This window comes from Callithrix jacchus, chromosome 13, assembly GCF_049354715.1.
Source record: "Callithrix jacchus isolate 240 chromosome 13, calJac240_pri, whole genome shotgun sequence".
Taxonomy (NCBI): Eukaryota; Metazoa; Chordata; class Mammalia; order Primates; family Cebidae; genus Callithrix; species Callithrix jacchus.
Genome location: NC_133514.1, coordinates 11967511 through 11992343, shown reverse-complemented (window position 1 = coordinate 11992343; position 24833 = coordinate 11967511). Strand labels below are relative to the sequence as shown.

The 24833-nt window shown below is 39.7% G+C and overlaps 1 protein-coding gene across 15 annotated transcripts in view; it reads left to right on the top strand.

Moving 5' to 3' along the window:
• The window catches only part of MSRA (methionine sulfoxide reductase A), a 509296-nt gene that overhangs the window by 306241 nt on the left and 178222 nt on the right, over window positions 1–24833 (top strand). For all 15 annotated transcript variants that reach the window (XM_078347107.1, XM_078347102.1, XM_078347104.1 and 12 more), the window contains one exon: window positions 21845–21964. In XM_078347107.1, coding sequence (XP_078203233.1) covers window positions 21845–21964 — 120 coding nt within the window. The remainder of the gene's footprint in view (window positions 1–21844; window positions 21965–24833) is intronic.

Genomic DNA, 24833 nt, shown 5'->3' with positions numbered 1-24833 from the left:
AACAGTGCTAGTTCTATTTTTCCAGGAGTAATTGGGAATATTACTACCGGAAGCCTAGGAAGTGGGATTCAGTTGAATGGTTGAACCGCATTGGAGAAAGAGACGTTTAGCTTGGGACACCTTAGGCCCAAATAGTGTGAACAATGATGCAGGAATCTATGGGCTTTCCCTAAGTTCTTATGTACAGAGTCTTAGAAACCCATGATCAATGTGTTGTTAGGTGTTCATAACCACTAGGTGTTATTAGGAAAAACACTCTTCATCTTCCTATGTCATCCGTGTCCCAGACTTCGACAAACAATTAGAGTTGACCAAGACCAAGTTTCCTGGCTGAGCCCCTGATCTCAGGAGTAACAGTGGTGTCTGTAGATGGATGTCTTTCTGATGTAGGTCCCACCCTATATCCTTCCAGATTTCAGCTGGGATTCCAAGGTTCATGATAATACGGAAATAATCAGTGATACATCGTGGTAGACATTACCATGAACAGACTCAAAACGATCTTTCAAAAATATGCTTAGCATAAGCTGAGTGAACACATCCTCAGATGTGGTATTCCAGAACTGAGCCTACTCAGGGTGAATCAGCACTGTTCTTTCGTAGGAAAAGAAATTTTATTTTATTTTTGCCATATGTCTATTCTCTCCTAAAAACCCCTATACAGTCCTGTGTATCTCAGTCATCTTTTTATGTGATGGCCGTTTTCCAGTTTCCTAATCTCCATAATTCTGCCACTTGTCAGGTCAGGATGGAGCTGTTTCTAGTGGGAGCCTGCGTCCATCTAGCTTCCAGCACCCTCATATGGATTCAGTGCTTGGTGACATTCTTATTACCCTTTCTTCCACCAGGGTTCTGTTTCCTCAGCATATGACCTTTGTCAGGGTGGCAGTGATACTCATGTTGGGAAGCATGGAAGAGTTTTGATTCATCTTACAAGGACATTAAGTGAGGAGGACTGGGAGGGTCATCTGGGTAATTTTGGAAATGTGATGACACTACAAGCAGGAAGTGACAGCTACCTGAGGACAGATGAGCCCCAGAACCCTATCCCAGTTCCTAGCTCTTGGTTGAATAACTTGTGCCTGGCAGGTCTTTGGCCAGGCCTCATGTTGACAGTTCTGCGGTACACATACACAGTGGGGCGGCCACACTACAGGGAAAGCCCAGTGGCATAGAGTCTGTGTGTGGCTCTACTTTCCCATGTACAGAAAGTAAGAGCCGCCTTCCCAAGCAAATAGCCAGTGTATGCTTTAATCCTGGTGCCGCTACCTAGGTCTGCAGTGACACGTAACAAATGACCAGACATCTATACCAACTGAATGATAAATAGCTTTTCAGTTGCCGTGAAGGTGTTGGTAACTCTATTGAAGTTTTTGTCCCCATTTTTTCTCTTATGTAAGATGTTTTTAATCTACCTTGCAATGAAGAGGCTGTTAAACACTTTCACCAGTACCACCTAGCTTTTCCATTTCCGTAGTAACTCCATATTATTATATAGATATCTATTCGTTTGTTCTTTACAGTTAACTCTGAGATGAGAAAACTGAGGCTCAGAGACATTGACTTCCCCTGGGTCAGGCTACTAGTTAATGGCAGAACTAGTTAATGGTCTGGCACTGAGATGATTTATTCACATATTCATCAGATGGTTTATTGCAACAGGAGACAAAAAGTCTCTCCTCTCAAGGAGCTTACACTCCAGTAGTGTGGGACAGAAAATTTTATAAATATCTTAAGCACACGGCATGTCAGATTGCGATAAGTGCTGTTGATTAAAGTAAAGCAGGGGAGGAGAATAGGAAATGCTAGGCTATGGTTGAGGGGTTGTAATTTAAATTAATGTAGTCAGGGAAGGCATGCATGAAACAGACCTGAGAGAGGCGTGAGGTTGTCTTGCAGAGATTTATGGAGAAAGTGTCCCAGGCAGAAGGAATGCAAGTGCCAAGGCCCTGGGGCAGGAGTGGCTTGGCTGAGGCCTCTGTGACTGGCATGTAATCAGCAAGGGAGGCAGAGGGAGAGCAGCTGAGGTCAGAGACTAAGGTCATGAAGGGCAATTCATGGGTAACTCGTGGTTAATGGTGGGGACTTTGACATTTATTTTGCATGCTATAGGAAATCTAGAGGAGTTAAGGCAGAGGTGTGATGTGACTTTTTTTTCAAAGTAATTTTAACTGTTCTGTTGAAGATAGCATATTTAGGTTGGCTAGAGATGCAGCAGGAATACCACTTAGGAAGCTGTCACCTCCTAGTTCAGAACTTTTGGCTTGAACATAACTGCTTTTAATAAAAAAATAAATAAATAAGGCCCTTGTAGACCTTTCTCAAATGCCATATTTTCTTAGCTTTGTAAGGTTTTCTATCCCTCTGTTTTAAGAACTTAAATAGCCCTTTTAAATGACACATTAGCTTGGCTATTATCAAAAAGTCAAAAGATGACAAGTGTTGGTGAGGATTCCCGCTCTTGGTGGGGTTGTAAATTGGTACAGCCATTATGGAAAACAGTATGGAGGTTTGTCAAACAATTGGCAAACAGGACTATTATATAATTCAACAATTCTACTTCTTCATATCTAAAGGCAATGAAATCACTATCTCAAAGAGATATTCATACTCCCACATTCATTGAGTCACTATTTACAAAGGCCAAGATAGAGTGTCCATCAGTGCATGCACAGATTAAACCCTGTGCTATATACACAATGTAATACCATTCAGTCTTTAAAAAGAAGGAAATCCAGGATTTCCTTCATTTGCAACAACATGGATCAACCTGGAAAACATTCTGCTAAATGAAATAAGCTAGGCATAAAAAAACAAATAGGGCATAATCTCACTCATGTGGAATTTCAAACAGTCAAACTCATCAAAGCAGAGAGTAGATTGATGGTTACCAGGGATTGGGAGATGTTGGTCAAAGGGTACAAAGTTTCAACTAGAATCAAAGAGTAAGTTCTGGAGATCTTGGTGACTATAGTTAATAATAATATGTTGTATACTTGAAAATTGCAGAGAGAGATTTTAAATGTTCTCACCACAAAACAGTCATAAGTGTGTGAGGTGACAGGTGTGTTACTTAGCGTAATTTACTCATTCCACAATGTGTGCATATATCGAGACATCACATTGTACACTATATATACATAAAATCTTGTCAGTTAAAAAGAAAATTTATAAAAAGTGCCACTATCTAAAAAGAGATACAAATCCTTCCTAGAGCGCATTTAGGTATTATTACTGCTTTACTTATAGGTCCATATTACTTGCATTTTTAAATAGAATGGTTTGAATTAAAGCACTCAGAATCATGTTGAAAGTGTGCATTGGATCTCATGCAAAATGGGTCATTTTATGAGAGTTGAAGCTGAGAAGCACTTCAGATTGTACTTCTGGTATACTTGGAATTGAGCACAGGTCAAAGGAACATTGTAATGTTAGAATATGAAATCAGTGCTTGAAATAAGACTAAAAATGTATCGATGAAGTAAATAAACATTTGCATGTATCTTTTAACTCTTTACCTCCACAGACCACTGGGATAGAATGTCAGATATTGGTTATCAGCCAAATTTGGGTTTCAGTCAGTAAATCTGAAGACAGGTCAATAGAAGTTATCCAAACTGTAGCACATAGAGAATAACTATTTTTACAGAATGAACACATCCTCAGTGATTCTGAGACAATGCCAGGTGGTGTAATGTATGTGCAATTGGAGTGTCACGAGAAGCCCAGATAGATAATGGGAAAGAAAATGTATTTGAGAAAATAATGACCATAAATTTGATGAAAAATTATCAGGGTGTATTTGAGATGGATGCCGAATCTGGAGGTAAAAGGCAGGGGTCAAATCAAGACCATGGCACAACATGTGTCGGGTGGGGAGAAAGCTGAGTGTAAAACATGAAGGCGCATCTTGCCCAAAGACCACCCCTGTTTCATTTCCCTACTCCCAATTCCGTTTAGAACAAATGGGCTTTCCTTCTCTGGGTCCATGGTGACAGTGTGGCTTGGATTCACACCTGGGTTCAAATCTTAGCTCTGCCCCTCGTTAGTTCTAGGTCCAGGGCAAATAGCTATAGTCCCCATCCTAGGATCATCATTTGTTCAGTGGAGATAATTGTATCTCTTTTGCAAGGTGGTTCTAAATAATATAGAATGTGTATGTTTTATAGGGTGGTGATGAGCACATCATAACTAGGCCCTCAACAGATAGTAGCTTCCTTCTCCCACCAAACCAATTCTTCTTGAGGTTATCTGGTGTCACCATTCACCTACTTAGCTATAAACCAGATTAAGAAAATTACACTTTTCCCGAAGGGCATTAAGAACTATGGAAAGATAGGATCATCTTTGTGTTTTAGAATGATTGCTTCAGCCTCAGTGTGAAGAGTAGCATGAGGGCATGAGACAAGATTTGAAGAAACCAGGTTGGAGTCTCTTGCTACAGCCCACATGCCTATTCATACCCTTCCCTAATAAACAGCTCTATTTTCCTTTTCCACAAAAGATCTTGATTTTCCTATTTAAACCACAGCCTCAACTATTACCAGAAAAAAAAAAAAAGACCAAACAAAAATTATCTGTGTTCCCTTTTCTCAAGGGCAGAGAGGACACACTCTTTAATGAGTTAGAGATGGGGGCAGGACCAGGTGCTAGTCTTCTGCATGGGGTCCAGTGGACAGACCTGAGAGTCCCTCTACTAATCCATCACCACCTTATTTCTAAGAGATTTTATTACCTCCCCATCAGAGAGAGACGCTCCATAAGATATAGCTATGACCATATCATTCCTTTGCTGGGGAAATCTTGGTCACTAGAAAGATTCGTGCACTCCTCAGTCTGACATTTAAGGTCCTGTAGAACCTAATTTCAATCTACGCTACTAGCCTGTTTTAAATGAATACTACTACTAGGGTCAGGCATGGTGGCTCATGCCTGTAATCCCAGTACTTTGGGAGGCTGAGACAGATGGATCACCTGAGGTCAGGAGTTCAAGACTCCAGTCTGGCCAACATGGCAAAACCCTCTCTCTACTAAAAATATAAAAATTAGCTGGGCATGGTGGCATATGCCTGTAATCCCAGCTACTCAGGAGGCTGAGGCAGGAGAATCACTTGAACCCAGGAGGTGGAGGTTGCAGTGAGCTGAGATTATACCATTGCTCTCCAGCCCGGGCCACAGAGTAGGACTCCATCTCAAAAATACATACATACATACATACATACATACATACATACATACATACTACTTCTCACCCAACCTGTGTTGAGGCCTTGTTGTCTCATCCTTTACTGTAACCACTCCATACTCTCCCATATATTGAATTGAGATCCTCCTCTTCCTTCAAGTCTCAGTGACTTTCCTCAGTCCTTCCCCCTCATCCCTTCTTTGTGCCTTTGTTCACAGGATAAGGTTTGTCACATTGCATTATAATTAGAGATTGAATGGATTACCTGTCTCTGCCTGTGCGCTAAACTTTTTGATGATAGGGACTAGTCTTGGATTACCAGGGCCTAGTCTCAAATATAAGCCCTGAATATAAATACTTGTTAGATGAATCATATTCTTCACATTGGTGATAGAAGTGGGAAAAATTCTTTGTAGTCATTTATTTAATTTGCCCAGAGTTGAGTAAGAAGTAATTTTTAAAGTTTAGGTTTGAACAGAGGAGCAAAAAGCCATAGAGAGGGACTTAAAGAGGAAGTCTCAAGGGAACTTCTGGAAATTTCTGTGGACTTTAGCTGTTGATGGGCCAATGCTCTTTATGGTGACAGCTCTTCTTTTGGTGTATGTGTCTCATCAGCCTAGTTTTCTGGGTACTTGTTGGTTGAGCGATACTCAGGGGCCTCATAGAGGAGGGACGCAGGGTGCAGGTGCTAGGTGAAGGGAGCTTGTGTTTACCGACCATCTACCGGGTGCCAAGCCATGCTGAAAGGAAGAGATTTCCAAGGGAGGAAAACGGTTGGGAGATAGGAAAGTGACAAAGGAAGTATTCTATCTATGCTAGAAAGAAATAAGCTGTCAATGACTGTGTGGCATGCCATAGGAAAAGCAGAAAGTGTGAAATTCCTCAGGTTCACTCCATAGTAACTCAGGAAGAGTTCAGGATGCCACTCAAGTTATTTCATAGCCCCGGATCTCATAGCTGCTGACATGAGATTAGGCTAAGCTAGTGGCAGAGAACCACCGCTTCTAGTGTTTCCTTCACCACATTTCTATAGCAGGTATCTGACCAGGTGACAGGGTCACATATGATGAAAATACTGAGGATCTCAAGCCAGTTGTCTTGCCTTGGCCTTAGTTTTGAATGTGGGAGACGAAAGAAAGGCTTGACTTTTCACTAATAGCCCTCCCAGCTCTGCCATTCCTTCTGGAATCCAGGAAGATCTGCTGATCTGCTGATGCTTTACTGCTGATCTGCTGATGCTTTACTGCTTCTCAGGTATGCTAAGAAGAGAGTCCCATTGTGGCTGCAGATTGCTTTGGGGACCTTTCATGAAAATGTCTTCATCTGGGACCTCTTTCCCACATCCATTTGTCCTACTTTTTCTTTTAGGATTGAACTGGAACTGAGATCATTCTACTGTGTTAACACCTGCAATGTTGTAGGTGTTACTGCTTCATTGAAATTCCATAGATCTCTTACCCACTCTAGTAGGGAAAAGCAAATTGCAAAAACCTTAGAAAAGGCAGTGCCCATGAACAGACACATCTAGGAAATAGAAAATTACTAAAGGATGCCTCTTTGGCAAACTGGATGCTATATATATATATATATATTTTTTTTTTTTTTTTTTTTTCTTAAGGCTTTCTTTGCCCCAGGCCAGCTGGTGAGCGTATTTGTCAAGTCCTGTTAAAGCCCTACAGCTCATTCTCAGCCTGCCTGATCTTAGCCTTGAACTTGCATCCTCAGGAGGAGTTTGGTTCTCTTGGACTGTGACGCTACTGGCTGTTTAATCCTTTGTCATCACCATGTCCAGCTGGGAGAACTGTGCTGGTCCAGAGAGCTGGTTTTGAGAAGCCTGGGCTTCCACATGCAGAGATCATTCTTTCTAGAGATCCATGGCTCACCAGTCTGGAATAGTTGTGGCTCCACTATCCTTCAGAGATACAGACACAGTGGGGCACATTTTAAGGAGAGCAGATAGTGAGTGTATCCCAAAATGTGTCCAGTGAGGAGCAGATGAAGGAGCTTGGGTTCTGCTTGGTGAAGACGAGGTCCATGGAGTTATCAGAGTTATCTTCAAGAGGTCAGAGTGTTGGCCGATTGTAACGAGGAAGAGAGGCTAAATTTGTCCCCTGTGACCTCAAGGGAGAGGATTAGAGTGAAGGAAGGAACATCCCAGGGGATTGATTTAATGTTAGGAGTAGCTTTCTAGCTGTCATTAGATCTGTAGAAGGGAGCAGGCTACTTCAAGAGGCAGAGGGTAATTTGAGCTTTGACCGAACAGCTGTTTGCTGTGATATGAAAGGGGTTGTGAATATTTGCAGCGCATTGAAGCTAGATGACAAGGAAGGTCCCTTCCAACCTTGGAATTCTGATTCTTGACCCCTCTTGGTAAATACAGACCTTGTACTCTTCAGAGAATATTCCCAGGGTCAAGGCTGAAATACAGCAATGTGTATAAAGAACCTGGCGCTGCATTAATCACACTGCAGAGGTACAGTGGAGTGTATATGTGCATATGAGCATGTTTTAAATTAGGGAAGGGCTGAAAAGAAAAATTAATCAAATTAAAGCAGCATTAGGAATGATGTGGACAGAAGGTAATTAGTTACCATCAAATACCGAAAACATCAATCAGAGTCCAATTGCTATATGGCTTCTTTTATTAGCCGAAGGTATTTTCACATTTTGTAGTTTTCAATCAAGAGTAGGGATAAGGAGGTGTCTTGGTGAATTATTTAACATGATATAGGTTTTCAGAAAAATAAAGAGCATAGAAGATACATTGAAATGTTTACATTTTTGCCACATGTTCGCCTTCCTTGTTCCTAGCATCATAGAGCTGAAATCTGTCTTCGAATCCCCCTCTCTCCTGCTCTCCTCTTTGCTGGATAGCTGACCAGAAGAGACTTACTCCAGGCCACGAACTTGTTGCCTGGGAATGTGTGTCCGTGGCCAGGGCCTGGCTGTCTCTTGTCCACTGAGGCCTACTGAGCTGCCTTTCTAGGGTTGAACTCAGGATATTTCTGGTCTCTGCATAGGTTCTTCTACCTTCTGATCAAGGACTCACAACTGTCCAACTGTAGCCGGGGTTGAGGGTCCGTTTGTTGCCCTGGTCAGAGCTCTCATCCTGGTGTCACCCTTCTGCCTTTGCAGAGGCCAGGAGCCATGGAGAGGAGCACCTTGGAAATGTGCTGCACGTGGTGTGCTGTGTCTGTGCCCCTGACTCTCTGTGTACTTTATGGATATCCAGTAAATGGCCACTACAGAAAATGCAGCTCCAATAGAGTGCTCCATAAAATTATGTTTCCTCCCCAAGATTCCCATGAATTGCATGTCATTTATCAGGCGCCACTTAATCTCTGTAACGAATAATCCAATACCACCGCACCATCCTTCAAACCCTGTGTCGGCACAGGGAGGGTCTTGATTCAGCTTGCTTGCAGGCATCCATAGTGGTCCACAGAGACCAGCTTCTTAAGTTGTGTCCAAGGAAGTGTAGCAGAAAGGATGTCGGCTTTGAATTCCAGGCCTTCCTGCATTGGAATCCAGAGTCTGTCTTGGTTCTGCCTTTGGGCAAGTGACCTGACCTCTCTGAATCTCTGTTTTCTCATCATTCACTGGGCGCTAGTAGTGTCTTCCTTGTAGGGTTATCATGGGATTCCACGTGTACATAGACACCCCTGTGTAGCTCACAGCAGGCATTTGGTGAATAGAAACTCCTTTATTCCTTTCCCTTAACTTCCTTTTTCTTCATACTCTTTCCCAGAAAAGGATGCCCTGTTATTGGCTGTTTGTAGGGAAAATTTTATTTACCCACTGATCACAATTGTAATGTCACAGTTAAATTGAGGAGAAGAAAAACAGGAAAAAGGGTTTTGATTCTCTTATTTCATCCCACAGAGCCATTGGATCATTCTATGACCAACTGGGATGTTAGAAATAATTAAGTTCTACTCATTTTTTAGATGACAAATTAAGGCCAGAGACGTGCCCTCACCTGTCCTTGGTTGAGACTAGTATTCTTTGCAGGTTTCCGGTGACAAAGACCTGGGTGGTGATACTGAGCAGGAGATGGTGAGAAGGCCAGTATGTGAAGAAGCATTAAGCTTTTGCAAAGCTGTGGGTTCAGAAGTAGCAGTTAGAGAAGGGGTCATCTGAGTTGGGTGATAACCAGAGAGTTCTATGCTTGAGCAATGGAGATGCTGGCTCCAGAATTCTGTAGGCAGAGTCCAGAGAGGCTGCTTTGAGGCTGCAGTACGGTGCGTTTCATCTGAGGGCTGGGGGGCCAGCTCTGAGGCTGTACCACAGCATGCTGTGATTCTCAGAGATCGGGGTGACCGGAGGAGCAGCTCCAACCTCGGGTGGACTGAGAGGGGGTTTAGAGGGTGTACATGCCTATGTGGGGAGGGCAGAGGTGGCGCAGGCAGGGAGCCTGAGAGAAGAGAATGGACACGAACTCTGAGTACCTCATAGATGAAATCCCCTCAATGACTGTGAATAATGTTCTCTTTACTCCTAGTTTATAGATGAGGGAAAAAGGGTTAGAGAGGACAGAGAGCTTGCCCGAGGCCACACAGGTACTAAGTGTTTCAGCACGTAAGTCTGATTGAAATGTGCCCCATTCAACACTTCTGAATCTGTCTATAATCTAGGAATTTGGAAGAGGAAAGGGAGAGGTGAAATGGGAGCTATTTTCCTTTCTGTGTTTAACTCTACATCCCCCCCACCCCATATCATCATTGAATTTGCACTTTTGAAGCCTCAGTGGATGGGTTGAGTTCTCCATAAACTGGCATTCTTATTTTTAGGAATCCCTCCATTGTGAACTACATTACATCAATAAATATGCTCTGTTGAAATTTCAAAGAGTTACAGTTTAATTCAGCAGATGTTTCCCACCTGAGGAACCTCACATGTGCAAGGTGCATGCTGTGTGAGGTGACAGAATACAGTCTCCAGGGAGGTGGGCCCCATGTTCAGAGTTCACTGCAGAGAAGGGGTTTAAGGGAAGCCAACAGTCATTCCATAGGGTAACTATGTACATGCCTCGGTTAAGGAGGCTTGGACATACTTTGGGGTTTCAAGTAGAGAGCTTTGGATCTGATTGGCGTTCTGGAAAGACTTAAGGGAGATGGTTCTGAAATGGTGCTGGGTGGATGGGCCGTGTTTCCTCAGGTGGAGACAGGGGTGTAGGAAGTGAGGTATGCACGTGATCAGGAGGGAGGCAGTAGGACAAAGGTTCAGCTTGGCTGAGAGCGGGGTATGGGCGTTAGAACTTCAACAACTGCCCCCATTTGGTTGGTTATAAAAGTGATGCATGTTCATTAAGGAAAATTTGAAAAATATATGAAAACATATTTTTGATATTTTATTGTTTTCTTTCAGATTATCAGTCTAAGTAAACATTTTTTAAAAACTCTTTTGACCGCTGGAATACATATGTATAGAATTTGGATTATACTGAAGAGCCAAAGAAGAAAATAAAAATCTCCTGTAATTTTAGTCAATAAGAATAACCACTGTTGACATTTTGCTTATTTTCCATGGTTTCATCTTTCAGTGTTTATACATTAAATCAAATATAAATAAGTTCTTATGTACTTTTACATTCTTCTTTCTTCCTCCTCCTTCTTCCTTTTCCTCCTTTTTCTGTTCCTCTTCCTCCTCCTCCATGTCTCTGTTCATTTCTCATCTCTCGTCTCTCGTCTCTCGTCTCTCGTTTCTCTTCTCTCTTTTCTCTTCTGACAAGGTCTCACTCTGTTACTCAGGCTGGAGTGTAGTGGCACAATCATGGCCCACTGCAGCCTTCACTGCCTGGGTTCAAGCAAACCTCCCACTTTAGCCTCTTGAGGAGCAGGGACTACAGGCGTGTGCCACCACACCTGGCTAATTTTAATTTTTTGAGAAATGGGGTCTCCCTATGTTGCTCAGGCTGATCTTGAACTCCTGGACTCAAGTGGTCCTCCCACTCAGCCTCCCAAAGTACTGGGATTACAGATGTGATGTGTTGCACCTGGACCTGCTTTTTTTCTTCTTAATGTTGTATTTAGAACACTTTTCCTTGCCACTAAATAATGTTAGAACAATGGATGTATAAAACACTGTGGGTGGAGCATCATTTATTAAATGTATTCTCTAATATGGAATATTTAGGTTTGACATTTTTTATCTTTATAAATAATGCTGTTAGAAACTTCTGAAAATTAATATTTACCCATTACAAATATTTCATAAGAACTGTTTCTTCAAAGTGTAAAACATAGGGTCAAAATATTTTATTACCTATTTGTGTGTGTGGTGTTTTTGTTTGTGTGTGTGTGTGTTTTTTGTTTGTTTGTTTGTTTTGCTGCTGTTGTTGTTTAAATTGAGATAGAGTTTTGCTCTTGTTGCTCAGGCTGGAGTACAATGACACAATTTCGGCTCACTGCAACCTCCACCTCCTGAGTTCAAGCAGTTCTCCTGCCTCTACCTCCCAAGTAGCTGGGATTACAGGCATGTGCCACCACACCTGGCTAATTTTTGTATTTTCATAGAGATGGGGTTTTGCCACACTGGTCAGGCTGGTCTCAAACTCCTGACCTCAGGTGATCCACCCACCTCAGCCTCTGAAGGTGCTGGGAATACAGGTGTGAGCCACCATGCCCAGCCTTATTTGTGGTTGTAAAGGAGGAAAATGACAGGTTTGAAAGTGCATGAGGTGGAAACAGACTGGAAGGGATGAGAAAGACTGCAGTGAGGGAGCTGAGGCAGGCGGACTTGGAGGAGGCTCCTGTCACTCTCCAGCTGGGAAAGGAAAGGCCAGAGAATTTGAGAGGCTGGAAAGTATTTCGTTTGAGATGAAGAAGAGGGAAGCACAGAGGGGACTCCAGCTTTTCTTTGAAGGATCTAGGAAAATGGTGATGCAGGGAAAACAGAGACAGAAGATACTGGCTTGGTAGTCACCTTGGTGTCAGCTACATTGAATTTCAGGTATCAGGGAGCCTTCCAGATGCAGATCCCCACCAAGAGTTGGAAATGCCTGCCTTTCCTAAGCTTTCTCAGGTGGTTGGTTAGGTGTTTGAGGTCTTGATTTAAGAGTCATTTTCAGAAGGATGATATGTGGTTTGAACTACATAGAAAAAGACTGCTTTAAAAATGTAAAAAGGGCTGGGTGCTGTGGCTCACACCTGTAATCCCAGCACATTGGGAGGCCGAGGCATGCAGATTGCTTGATTTCAGGAGTTTGAGACCATTCTGGCTAATATGGTGAAACCTCCTCTCTACTAAAATACAAAATTAGCCAGGCCTGATGGCAGGCACCTGTAATCCCAGCTACTTGGGAGGCTGAGGCAGGAGAATTGCTTGAACCTGGGAGGCAGAGGTTGCAGTGATCCAAGATTGTGCCAGTGCACTCCAGGCTGGGTGACAGAGCAAGTGTAAAAAGGAAAGTGTAACGTGTGTAATTTATAGCAATCTAAAACAGACAAAACTAGTTTGTTACCTTGAACTGTCAACAACTGTGAAGGGTCTGGGGAAGGTACACAGCCTCAGGGCAGAATGGCTGTGCCACTCCTACTATCCAGCCTAACTTTCTAGGATCTGTCCTGGAGATTTTTGTGTACGTGGCTGTGTTCTGAGTGAAGTCTAAAAGCGGGGGAAAGAGCTGGAAGAAAGGGAGCATTTGGATAAGACGCTGAAGGAACATGCGGTGACTGCACATGTTCTAATGGGAGCCCAGCGTCCCTGTTGGTTTCTACTCTGACAAGACAGACTGCTCTTTCTACCCCATCTGTTGTTGGAGGGTTTGTTATTCAGTGGTACCCTTAGTAGGCAGAGGTGGAGAGTGGGGTATTCTAGTTAACAGGGAGTAGAGTGTGAGAATGGGGTCTACTAGTTAGTAGAACTTGCCCTAGCCAACTTGTATAGTGAACCCATAGGACATGTCAGATCTGGAAGACTGCCTTTCAACAGTGCCCAAGCTGTAGTGGTCAGCCTGTCAGTTATTTGTAGAAAATCACATTTTAACAGTCACAATCACAGATCTCTACCAGTCAGGTCAAAATTTGCAGTGTCAATGTGTTTTGGGAAAAGGCTTTATGAAAATTTGAACTTTCTTTAAAGTTCTTTCTGAAGATTTCATAAGAGATCACAAATCTTAAGGGAAACTAAAATAATTCTCACAGTAAAAAGTCTCATAGACACAGATATTCATGAGTAAATGACAGATTAAAATTGTGAGTAAAAATTCAGGAATGTTAAGGTAATTCTAAATAAAAACAATCCAGTAGGACTTTTGGAAAATTCTTATCAAGTAATGATTTTGTAATGACTGTGTCAAAAATGTAAATCTGATACACTGATAACAGCTGTAATTTTGATATGTTCTTTAAGTCTCTTAGGTGCTTGAATCATGATGTAAGTTTGAGTACTTTTTTTCCTCAATTTAAAACTTTATTTCTACAGAATGTAGATGTCCTTCAGAAGTTCCTAGGGGAGGTGATGGTGGTAGTGATAGATAAATTCATTGCATTTTTGACTTCCAAAGGCTAGTTTTCAGACCGCTCTCATCAGTATCACCTTAGGATAAAATATTTTGTAAGGAACAATTTAGATATATTCTGTAAAAGATACCTTTTATGCTCCAGGCCAGATCCTCTAGGGTTTACCTGTTTCTTGCTATAGCCACTGCTGCAGCAGCGAACCCTGTGAACTCTAATTACGTAATCATCACCTTCATGTCCGTACAACTTGAAAGTGCTTCTTGCCTCTTGCCTTCTGCCCAAGGTGACACATTCATGTGTGTACAACACATGAATGAAAATGAAAATTTTCACATGGTGAAAATGACCCCATAAACTCAAATTCTGAGAATATGAGTCATGCGAAGAAGGGAAGCAACAATGTGAAGAAATAAAATATAAATTCACTCATGAAGTTAATTTTTTAAAACCGAAAAACATTTTAAAATATGTGTTGAGGATATTCAAAGAGGTTGATGAAGAAATAACAAGAAAGTATGACAAAAAATAGGCAAAATAAAGCAAAAGAACTAAATATAAAACTTGGAATAAAAAAAAGCTATTGAAATAATTTCATACATGGAACTCTTGGATTGAACCCAGTTGATGAGGGACTTAGTTCATAGTTCTAGTGAATAGTTCTGATGCAACCAGAGCAGGGAAAAGAAGAATGTGTCTATCAATTAATCAGCAGTTAAATGACACAAACGATAAGTTGAGATGTCCCAACTGACATGTAAAAGAAGTTCCAGAGAAATAGAATGGCAAGAATAGTGGAGAAGCAATATTTGAGAATATAATAGCTGAAGACTTTTTATAAATGAATATGTGAATTATATCAAAATATATTTTAAGTCCTAATCAAGATAAATAAAAATTAATATCTAGATTTATAATAATTAAACCCCAGAATATTAAGAATAGTGAAAAAATATTAATAACTACAGAAAGAAAAGACATTGCCTACAGAGAAATTACTATCAGACTGATAGCAGACTATGAGTGCCAATGATCATGAGAAGACAATGGAGTAACATCTTCAAAGTATCGATGAAATTTATACCCAGCTAAACTTTCATTCAATAGTATAGACCAGAAGGAATATTTCAGGTATAAAAAGACTTAAGAGATTTATAACTCATAGACAGTTACTATAAAACCTTTTAAAAGATATACTTGAGTAAGATGAAGCATTAATATAAAGGAAAGACATGAAGTATAAGAAACAGTAATGAGTTAAAAATTATTAAAATGTAGATTACTGAAGCAATTGTAAAAAATAACCATTTGCGTGTGTTAGAAGAAAATAAAAAAAAACGAATCTTTATACTGTGGTAATGAGATAGAGATTGTTCAGTGTTGAGGGGTCTTGAGTTTGGGAGAAGGTTAGAAAAACTAACTTCAGACTTGGTTAGGAAAACATGATAGCGAAGTGGGCGTGTAACAGTTGTAAGGGTAAACACTAGAAGAACAAATTTTTTTTTTCTTTTTGCCTCCAAATTGGCCAAGGGTCAAGAGCAGTCGGAAAGGACTAACAAGATAGAAAACAAGGGGAAAGAAATAAAAGGAGGAGGATGATAGGTAGAAAACACAAAATGAAGTTATGGAAAGAAGTTTAAATAGATAGCCAGAGTAAATATATTAATATGACTAATTAAAGGAAGACATTATAAAATTGGCTATGAGCTAAAATCCTGTTATATACTGCTTATATATATTTTAAAAATGGGCCTAAAATAAAGACACATGGAAACATTAAAAATGAAGACTGGAAAAAGATATGCATGGTAACTATATACAAAAAAAGGTAATGTGGGGATCTTAATATTAGAAAAAAATTAAGAACAAAAGGTTTTAATAGCATTAAAATACTAAACAATAAAAGGAATAATACCAATAAGATAAACAATAATAGACTCGTATATGCTAATAGCATAGCCTAAACTGTTTAAAAGAACAGTTCTAAAAGAGACAGAACTTAAAGAGAAATTGGAAAATTCACAATCATAGGAGGAAATTTTAATTAAATTTCTAAGAATCAGATGGCTCAATTTGCCAAAAAATTAAACATATATAGATGATTTAAATAACAAATTGATGAGCTTGTATATAAATGTCTGTAAAATCCTGTACCTAAGAAAGAGAGAGAAATTTTATACTTTTTAAGTACACATGAATATTTACAAAAATTCACCAGGTTGTAGGTGACAAAATAAGTCTGAACAAATTTCAAAATAATTAAGACCACATTCTCTAAAACAGTGCAATAAAATTGGAAATAAAATTGAAAAGATAGTATAACAGGCCGTATGTTTGAAAACAGAAGTGCATACTTTATAAGTAATTTATGGGTTAAGAAAGAAATGAAATGGACATTACATTAGAAGAGAATCTCAATGAAAGTACTACATGTCTATACCTGAGATGTATCTAGAGCAAACCTTAGAGGTTAATGTGTAGCCTTAAATACATGTATTAGGAAAGAACACTTGAGCCGGGCGCGGTGGCTCACGCCTGTAATCCCAGCACTTTGGGAGGCTGAGGCGGGTGGATCATGAGGTCAAGAGATCAAGACCATCCTGGTCAACATGGTAAAACCCCGTCTCTACTAAAAAAAAAATACAAAAAATCAGCTGGGCACGGTGGCACATGCCTGTAATCCCAGCTACTTGGGAGGCTGAGGCAGGAGAATTGCCTGAACCCAGGAGGCGGAGGTTGCAGTGAGCCGAGATTGCGCCATTGCACTCCAGCCTAGGTAACAAGAGCGAAACTCCGTCTCAAAAAAAAAAAAGAACACTTGAAAATAAATAAGCTAATAATTCATATCAAGAAGGTAGTAAACAAACAGACTAAAAAGTAAACTGCAAAACAGGAGAACAGTAAGAACAGAAATAGAAAATGAAAAGATGATAAAGAGGATCAGGTTTGTTCTGCAATGACAACCTTCAAAACAGAAAGAGAAATAAAAATAGGAATAAATGACAGTGATTCAAAGCATCCCCTAATCCCTGTCTTCCTTCTCTCCAAAGCCTAGGGACTTCAGGAAATTTTATTGTAACTTCAAGGAACAAATAATTTTTTTTCTAATGCAGTGTCACATACATACGGGAGACAATAAAGAAGAAAGGCTAGTCGGTTCATTTTCTGAGGCCAGTATAATCTTGATACCAATTCTGGACAAGGACAGTACAAGAAAATAAAATTATAAATCTTCTTTACGAACATAAATGACAAAACCTGAAATAAAATAGCACAGGTAGTTCGGTGTTAAAATGCATTATGAGTAGGTAAACCTTACTGAAAGATGGTTTAGAAAAATCTATTGATATAATACACTACCTTAAGAGATTAAAGGAGGGAGACCATATGATCATCTCAGAAGAAAGCATGCACTGTTAATATTCAACACTCATGCATGATAAAAAGCTTTTCGAACTAAGAATGGAAGAAGACTTTCTCAACGTGATAAAGGATATCTTCCAAAAACCTACAGTCAATCTCATATTTGTTGGATCCTTCTCAGTATTATTAATATGAGACAGGGATCCCCAGCATTGTCATTATTCAGCATTGTATGGAAGGTTCTAGGCCAATGCAATACAATGTAATAAAGGCAGGAGAATAAGAATTAGAGAGGGAGATATAAAATCATTTGTACAAAATATAACTTTCTTATAGGAAGTCAATGAGAAGCTGGAGTCAAACCATTGGAACTATTAAGAGAATTTTCTACACTTGCTGGCTGTATGGAAGGCATAATAAAATCAGGGTGTTTTTATACACCAGCACTAAGCAATAAAAAAAGTATAGTAGAAAAAACAGTATTTATAACAGCACCACAAATCATGAGTATATAGAACTATGTGTAATACAAACATTCAAGATTTTTTTTTTTCCTGTGGAGTCTCATTCTGTCAGTCAGGCTGGAGTGCAGTGGTACAATCTTGGCTCACTGCAACCTCTGCCTCCTGAGTTCAAGGGGTCTCCTGCCTCAGCATCCTGAGTAGTGGAGACTACAGGTGCACACCACCACACCTAGCTAATTTTTTATTTTTAGTAGAGATGGGGTTTCACTATGTTGGCTAGGCTGGTCTTGAACTCCCCACCTCAGGTGAGAGATCAGGATGCTAAGATTACAAGCGTGAGGCACCACTCCCAGCCAAATGTTTAAGATCTTTGTGGAGAAAATTATAACATGTCATTGAAGGACATCCAAGAAGACTTGAATAAATGGAGAGCTGTGTTATGGTTTCATAGTAGTAAAATGCTATGCGCACTTAGGCCTTGAATAAGTCCTTATTCTACCACATGCTAACTAACCCTCTAGCTGAAAATGCAAACACTAACTAGGGGATTTTATTTATAAAGGCTCTAGAATAAAATATGAGTTATTCATATTAGCATCACCTGTTACTTAATAATCTGAACTAGTTAGTGCGGCTTTTCATTGAGTTGTGGTTGGTCCCACAACTAGGTTGAGTTCTTCTCCTCTGCTAAGAGAAAACAGTACTGAATTTCTCTTTCTTGTGGCATTTGTATTATAAAAACCTGGTGTGGGGGTGGAGTACAAGGTTCTCATCCACTGAACCTCTGCCAATTAAGATGGTGTTGGGTTAGGTTACATCTGCTTACTGTCCTGGGAAAATCACTTTTCTAGAGATGGTCGTCCAAGTGGTTTTAAAATTTATTTTTCTATTGAAGTGTTTAGGTCAATTATGTATGTTGACTAAATTTACAAATAAACTTGTTTGTCCAAAAAAATTACTAATATAGCAAAATATTTTCAAATTCATGTGTAAGTTCAGTGTAATTTAAATATTTTAAAGGATATTTTATGGAATTTGCCAAGCCGATATTAAAGCTGAATAGTAATAGGCCAAGAATAGCAAAGAAAATTTGGAAGAAGTACAAGGTAAAAAGACTTACTCTACTAGGTATTTTGACTCATCACTAGCCTGACTACAACCCCGTGATCTTTTCCCAGAAATCTGCTCCTTCTACACTGTTCTCCACTTAAGCCAGTAATCTTTGAGGCAACCATAACCCTCTCTCAAACCCTGCATCAAATCTGTCAGGAAATCCTTTTGGCTCTTTCTTCAAAATACATCTAGAATCGAATCATGACCCAGGACTTCCTCTGCTATCACTTGGTCTGAACCATCATTATCTCTTACCTGGAATTCAGCCATAGTTTCTTAACCATTCATTGCACCTGTGCTTGGTTCACTCTAGTCTATTCTCAACCGAGGACAGCCAGAGTGATCTTGTAAAGCATAAGTTTGGTCATGCCCTCTCCTGCTCAAAACTCCGCTGTGGCTACCCATTTGATTCAGAGTAAAATCCAAAGTCCCTAATGATCCCACAAAGCCCTACACGATCTGATCCATGTCCTGCTCCTTCCTCCTTGTTTACTCCATTCAAGCCGCACTGGCTTCATTCCTGCCCCTTACCAATAGCAGGAACATTCTTGTTGCCTCTGTAGGACTGCTCTCTGGCCCTTGCCTGGGATATCTCAATGGGTGACTGCCTCACTGCCTTCATGGCTTCGTTTGCAGTTACTTTCCCTTTGAGGCTCACCCTATTTAAAATTGTGCCCTGCCAGCCCTCCTGATTTATCTGACCTGCTCTGCTTTTCTCTTTTTTATAGCTCTTTTTACCTTCAGACTATGTCATCTACCTATTATAAAATAATAGGTATCTTTTTAATCTTTTCCCCACTGGAGTATACACACTAAACAGGGTAGGACCATGTTTGCTTTGTTCACTCATTTATCCCATGTGCTTAGAGCACTTCCTGGCATATCATAGGCACTGAATAAATATTGGTTGAATAAATGATGAAAAACAGTATAGTATTGGTGCAGGAATAGACGAATGGAACATAACAGAAAAACCAGGTTGAACCTGCAGCCACTAGACGAAATGTTGCTTTGTGGAGTTTTATCCTCCTAACAACCTGTGTCCTAAGTCACATTCCTCTCCAGAAATGTGAACATCGATTGTATTCCAGTCCCTGAGACATTGTTTCAGCCACACATGGCACCTCAGGCCCCTGCCCAGCTGCATTCTGGTCATTCATCCTCCTTCTCATGGGGTCCTTTCTTGATCCCTGTTAAGCATTAAAAGGGGATTAAGTATCTCTCTACTTGCAGCTAATGTTTTGCTTTGTTTGGCCAAGAACATTTTAAGTTTCAAAAACCTGGGGCCATTGGAGTGGGATCGTGGGCAAAGGTCAGGGCAGCCTGGCTACCAAAATGCCCTGTCACGGACCTTGTGCGTAGATGGTTGAAGGATTCCGCTGCTCTCTGGTGTCGTCGCTGTTAGTCATTGTGCAGCACAGAAATGTTTTACTCAACAAACTCTGCAGACTCCTGAGCTTCAGGAGTGGGCTGCCTTCAGCCTGGCACTCTGCACAGATCCTGGGTGCCCTTGTGGTCATTTATGTGCAGTCAAGCTGCTCCACTTACCTACAGCTTTTCCTTCTCCAGAGAATACCTGTCATCATCCCCTCATCCCAGGGAACGCAATGAAGGAAAATTAATAGTGAATCATTTTGCCGGAGACCTGTGGATACTTAATTTTTATAGACACTCAATAAATAATTATTGATATTCACTCGTTGCAGCAAACAATTCACTTATAAATAGGAAAAATGGTATAGCAGTGTGTAACAATGCGTATGCTTATGCTATTTCTTTGAATTTTTTGCTTTCCTTTACAAATGTATTTTTCATTTTTAAAGTAATAGGAATCTATTACAGAAAAATTTGAAGAATGCAAAAACTTCCTAAATTGTCACCACTTTAATACAGTCGTGGTTATCACTTTGGTATATTTAGTATAGTTCCTTCCAGTCTAATTTTGGTGTGAAATTTTTTAATAGTTATAATAAAAATGTATATAATTGTTTTTTTAATTCAGCCTCAGATCATTATTATCTAATCACAAACGTATTTCCATGTTGCAACATTGTCACAACAGTCATTTTTTACTGCATTAAATTTTATTTGGCCTTATATTTTTATGTTAACCTATTTTTGATTAACACATTTTAACAAATAGAATATTGTCGTATAATGTATAACTTTATTCAAATTGCTTTTTGTGTTTTGTTGCTTTGAATTTTTAGAGTAGAATATTAAAGAGTGTCAAGAATTTCAGTAAACTAATTTATCTTTCAGCTCTGTCATCAAATCTAGTAAATCGAGTAAGTGTAGGAGTGAAAGGTGTATATTGTATATTAATTTACCAGCTGTTGCTCCACCCAGGATCTCAGTTATATGTAACTTCATAAAGCCATACAAAATTTGAGTGAGGTAGTAACCTTTATTATACCTAGAAATGGGCACAGAATGCCAGTTGTACTGGACAGGTTAGAAACTTATGGTAGGAAATGAAGGTTCTATACTTGGGGCCCAAGGAAGTGTAAGGCAACATTGTCAACGTGTTTGAGTGTGTGTTCCTGGGAGATGGTTTGTGATCTTCAACAGATGTTCAAAGAGATCCTGTGACTACTGGTATAGACGCCATGTTTGCTAGTCAAATGGAATGCTGCGATTATGAGTTTGTTTGTTTGTTGCTGTCATTCTTTCCCTGCCTCCCCTCTACACCTTTCTCCTACATTCGTTACGTTGATTTATCACATGCAAGTTTATAGTGATTAAAAAGATTTTATAAATTAAACATATATGTGACATTGTCAATTGGTAATATGCATAAATTTATGTTGATTTCGGAAGTTTTCCCATTAAAATGAGTAACCTCTTGCTATACTTCTTTGTTAAAATATTTTTTTAAAAGAATACATGACCAGGGAGTGGATCACTCAGTAGATTTTTTATTAATTCAAGTTATGAATTGAACATGGACATAGGAAAATAGCTACCCCTTTACCGTGTTATTTGGAAATGTGTAGATTTACTAACTCCATTAAATTTGAGGCCTTCTCAGTTTTTGCACAGCTAAAGCAAAGAGATATTCATTCTATGCAAAGAACTGTAAATAAAATTATTTAGTAATGTTAAGAACTCTCCTTCTTTAAAAGATAAAATCTTAGTCATTTTTGGTTATCAAATGACAGGAGCAACTCTCTTTTCCTTGTCTAACAGGTATCATATGTGCAATGACCACTTTGTTTTGAATAATCAGTATATTTCCTTTTTTTTTTTTTTTTTTTAAGGAATGGGCTGTTTCTGGGGAGCTGAAAGGAAATTCTGGGTCTTGAAAGGAGTATATTCAACTCAAGTTGGTTTTGCAGGAGGCTATACTTCAAATCCTACTTATAAAGAAGTCTGCTCAGGTAGGAAGAATTTACTTTGTTGTATTACTAGGAGAAACATGGGGGGGCTTGTTCTACTCTTGGTTGACAGCTGCCTTAAAATGGCAATATGTTTTTTCAAAAGTGTTTCTTCAATCTTTATTATTTTTGTAAATATACTTGTGGGCCTTTCACTTTATGTATTTAGAAGATGCTACTCTTCCTGCGAAATATGTAATTTAGCGTTTTCTGTGGAATACCACTCTAAAACATGGTGGCTTAAAACAGCAATTTTATGAGCTTGTGATTCTGATGATCAGCAGTTGAGGCTGGGCTCAGCTTCATGGTTCTTCTGCTTGCCACACTTGGATTTGCTCATGTGACTCAGGTCCACCTATGGGTTGCCTGAGGGCTAGTTGGCCTCAGCTTCTTTACTCATAGGTCTGGCAATTGGTGCTGGCTGCTGGTTAGTGTTGTCAGCTGGGGTAATGGGGAAGGATGAACTATGCGTATGTCTTCAGCACACTGGCCTGAGCTAATTCACTTGGTGCTGGATGCAAAGAACCTAAGAGCAGCAAAAAGGACAAGCCCCATTCTCTGTGTTACATTCACTTTTATGCCATTGGCCAAAGCAAGTCATATAATCTAGGCTACATTCAATATGAGATGGCTCCCCAAAGGCAATGATATAGGGAGGTATGAAGAATCAGGGCCATTATTGTAACAATCTACCACATGAGACAAACATGTCATATACTAGTTGTATTTTCTGGAAGGAAAAACCCTGAAAGCCCTGCTATAATGCAAGGATCAGCAATATATGACCCATAGGCCAAGTCCCACTTGCCACCTATCTATATAAATAAATTTTTGTTGAAATACAGCTGTGCTCATTATTATTATTATTATTATTGCATATTATCTATGAGTGTTTCCATGCCACAATGACAGAGTTGAGTGCTTGCAACCAATTATGAAAAATTTACTGACCTCTACTCTAGGCTAACAGGGTAAGTAGACACCCTCATGGAAAATTCTATCTTGAATACCAAATTATGTGTCTGGATTTGTTTCTGACCTTCGAGGATTTCCTTTACTTTCCTGCCAGCTCAGATAGCATTTGAAATGTTTTTCTAAAAAAATTATATTCACCATCTTAAGAGGTCTTAATAGGGAGGGAGTATCTGGATATAGTCCACCATGTTGATGGAAATGGGGTGTAAAAAATATGTAAACAGTTTTATCTTTTAAAAATAAAGGCTTAAATAGGTGTGGTTTGTGGAGATGCTCTCATCCCTGCAAGGGCTTGGTGAATGATGGAGGGGAAAAGTTGGAGTGTGGGAGCTTGGTGAATAATGAGCATGTTGATGTGTTTGCTACAATATGAATTCTATTTTGAAATAAAATTTGAACTGCACAACAATGAAAATATTATAAAAATGTGCATATTCTTATTTTTCTTGCCTCTAGAAAAGGATTGAAATATTCTGATTGGTATGGAGAATGAACAAATATTTTAATGGTAATCTATTTTTTTACTCCTGTTTCGAAATTAAATGCTGTGCAGAGCTATAAATAGACTCAAATGAATCCTGGAGATCACCCAGGTGTATCCTCTCAAGTCTTAGGAATGGAAATGCATAGACTCCTTCCTGTAATTCCAGGCATGACTTAATGGCCTAAGAGAAAAAGATTACTAAGAAAATCCCCAAATATCTACTGCTTATACCTATTTTCCTCAACCAGTAAAATGTTAACAATTAATTAGAATATTGTGATTGCTTATTTGCTTGAACCCTTTTCAGTTCAGCTCTTCGCCTTAATAACATGATAATTGCCATATGTTAAACTCATGCTGTATACAAGACACTCTAATAAGCACTTTTTCTGTCTTTGCTTTTCTTGAAGCAGTTCCATGAAGTATGTCAGTTTCTGTCTTTTACAGAGGGAGTGTTGAGGCTCAGAGAGGATAAATAACTTACCCAAGGTCATACCTAGCAGGAATCCCTACCTCCTTAACTCTCAGCTCGAAGTCTATGTCATTGACCACGGTGTAAGGCGCCCAGCTGTCATTACATCCCAGCCATTCTCCATTTATCCCTTTGCACTTCCTTCCACCAAGTCACAAATTCTCTTTCATATCTATCCCTCTGTTATATTTTTTATTATACTGATGTGCTTTTAAATTATTAAGGAGAATGCCAAGGAAACCCTTTTGTCTTTCTCGTGTTTAGAAGGAAAAAGGGCCAAACCAGTTAATGCAAACAGCTGGTATGTTAGAGGCCTGTAGCTGTGGCGAAGTACGGAAACCATGGAGGTTGGTAAAGAACTCGATTTGACATGAACACTACCTGCTAAGTTAACAGTAGCATTGGGAAGCATGGTTGTCATGGAAACTTGTTCCTGATTGGAAAGAGATAGTTATAGGGTCTTACCCAGACACAGAAGGAGAGATGATTTCTTTCCCTAGGCTTTTTTTTTTTTTGTTCTGATCATAAAAGGGAAAAACAAAAAGGCAGAGAGGAGCTATGTTGGAAAGGTCCCTCTGGCACAGAAGTGGTAGAGACTTCAGATCCCTGGGAATAACGGGGAAGGAGAACAAATAAGGTCCCTAGCTGGAGTAATTATGGTAACCAGCTAATTAAAGATTTTTGACCGAGGAGAGGGGTGGGGGAGACAGAAAGCAGGTTACACTGGCGGGCCTCCCCTCTGAAGCCTCTGGTGCTCAAAGCATTGCTGAACAAGTCAGCCCTGGAGGGGTCTGACTTGAAAGAAGAAGGAAAAAAAAAACCCAAGGCCCTGGTAAGATGCATAGTAATTGCTGAGGTTCAGTGTGGGAGAAATACTAGTCTGTACTCTAGTATTTGCATTAATTTCAAAATTGCTTTCTCTTGGGCTTGCAATTAAATTT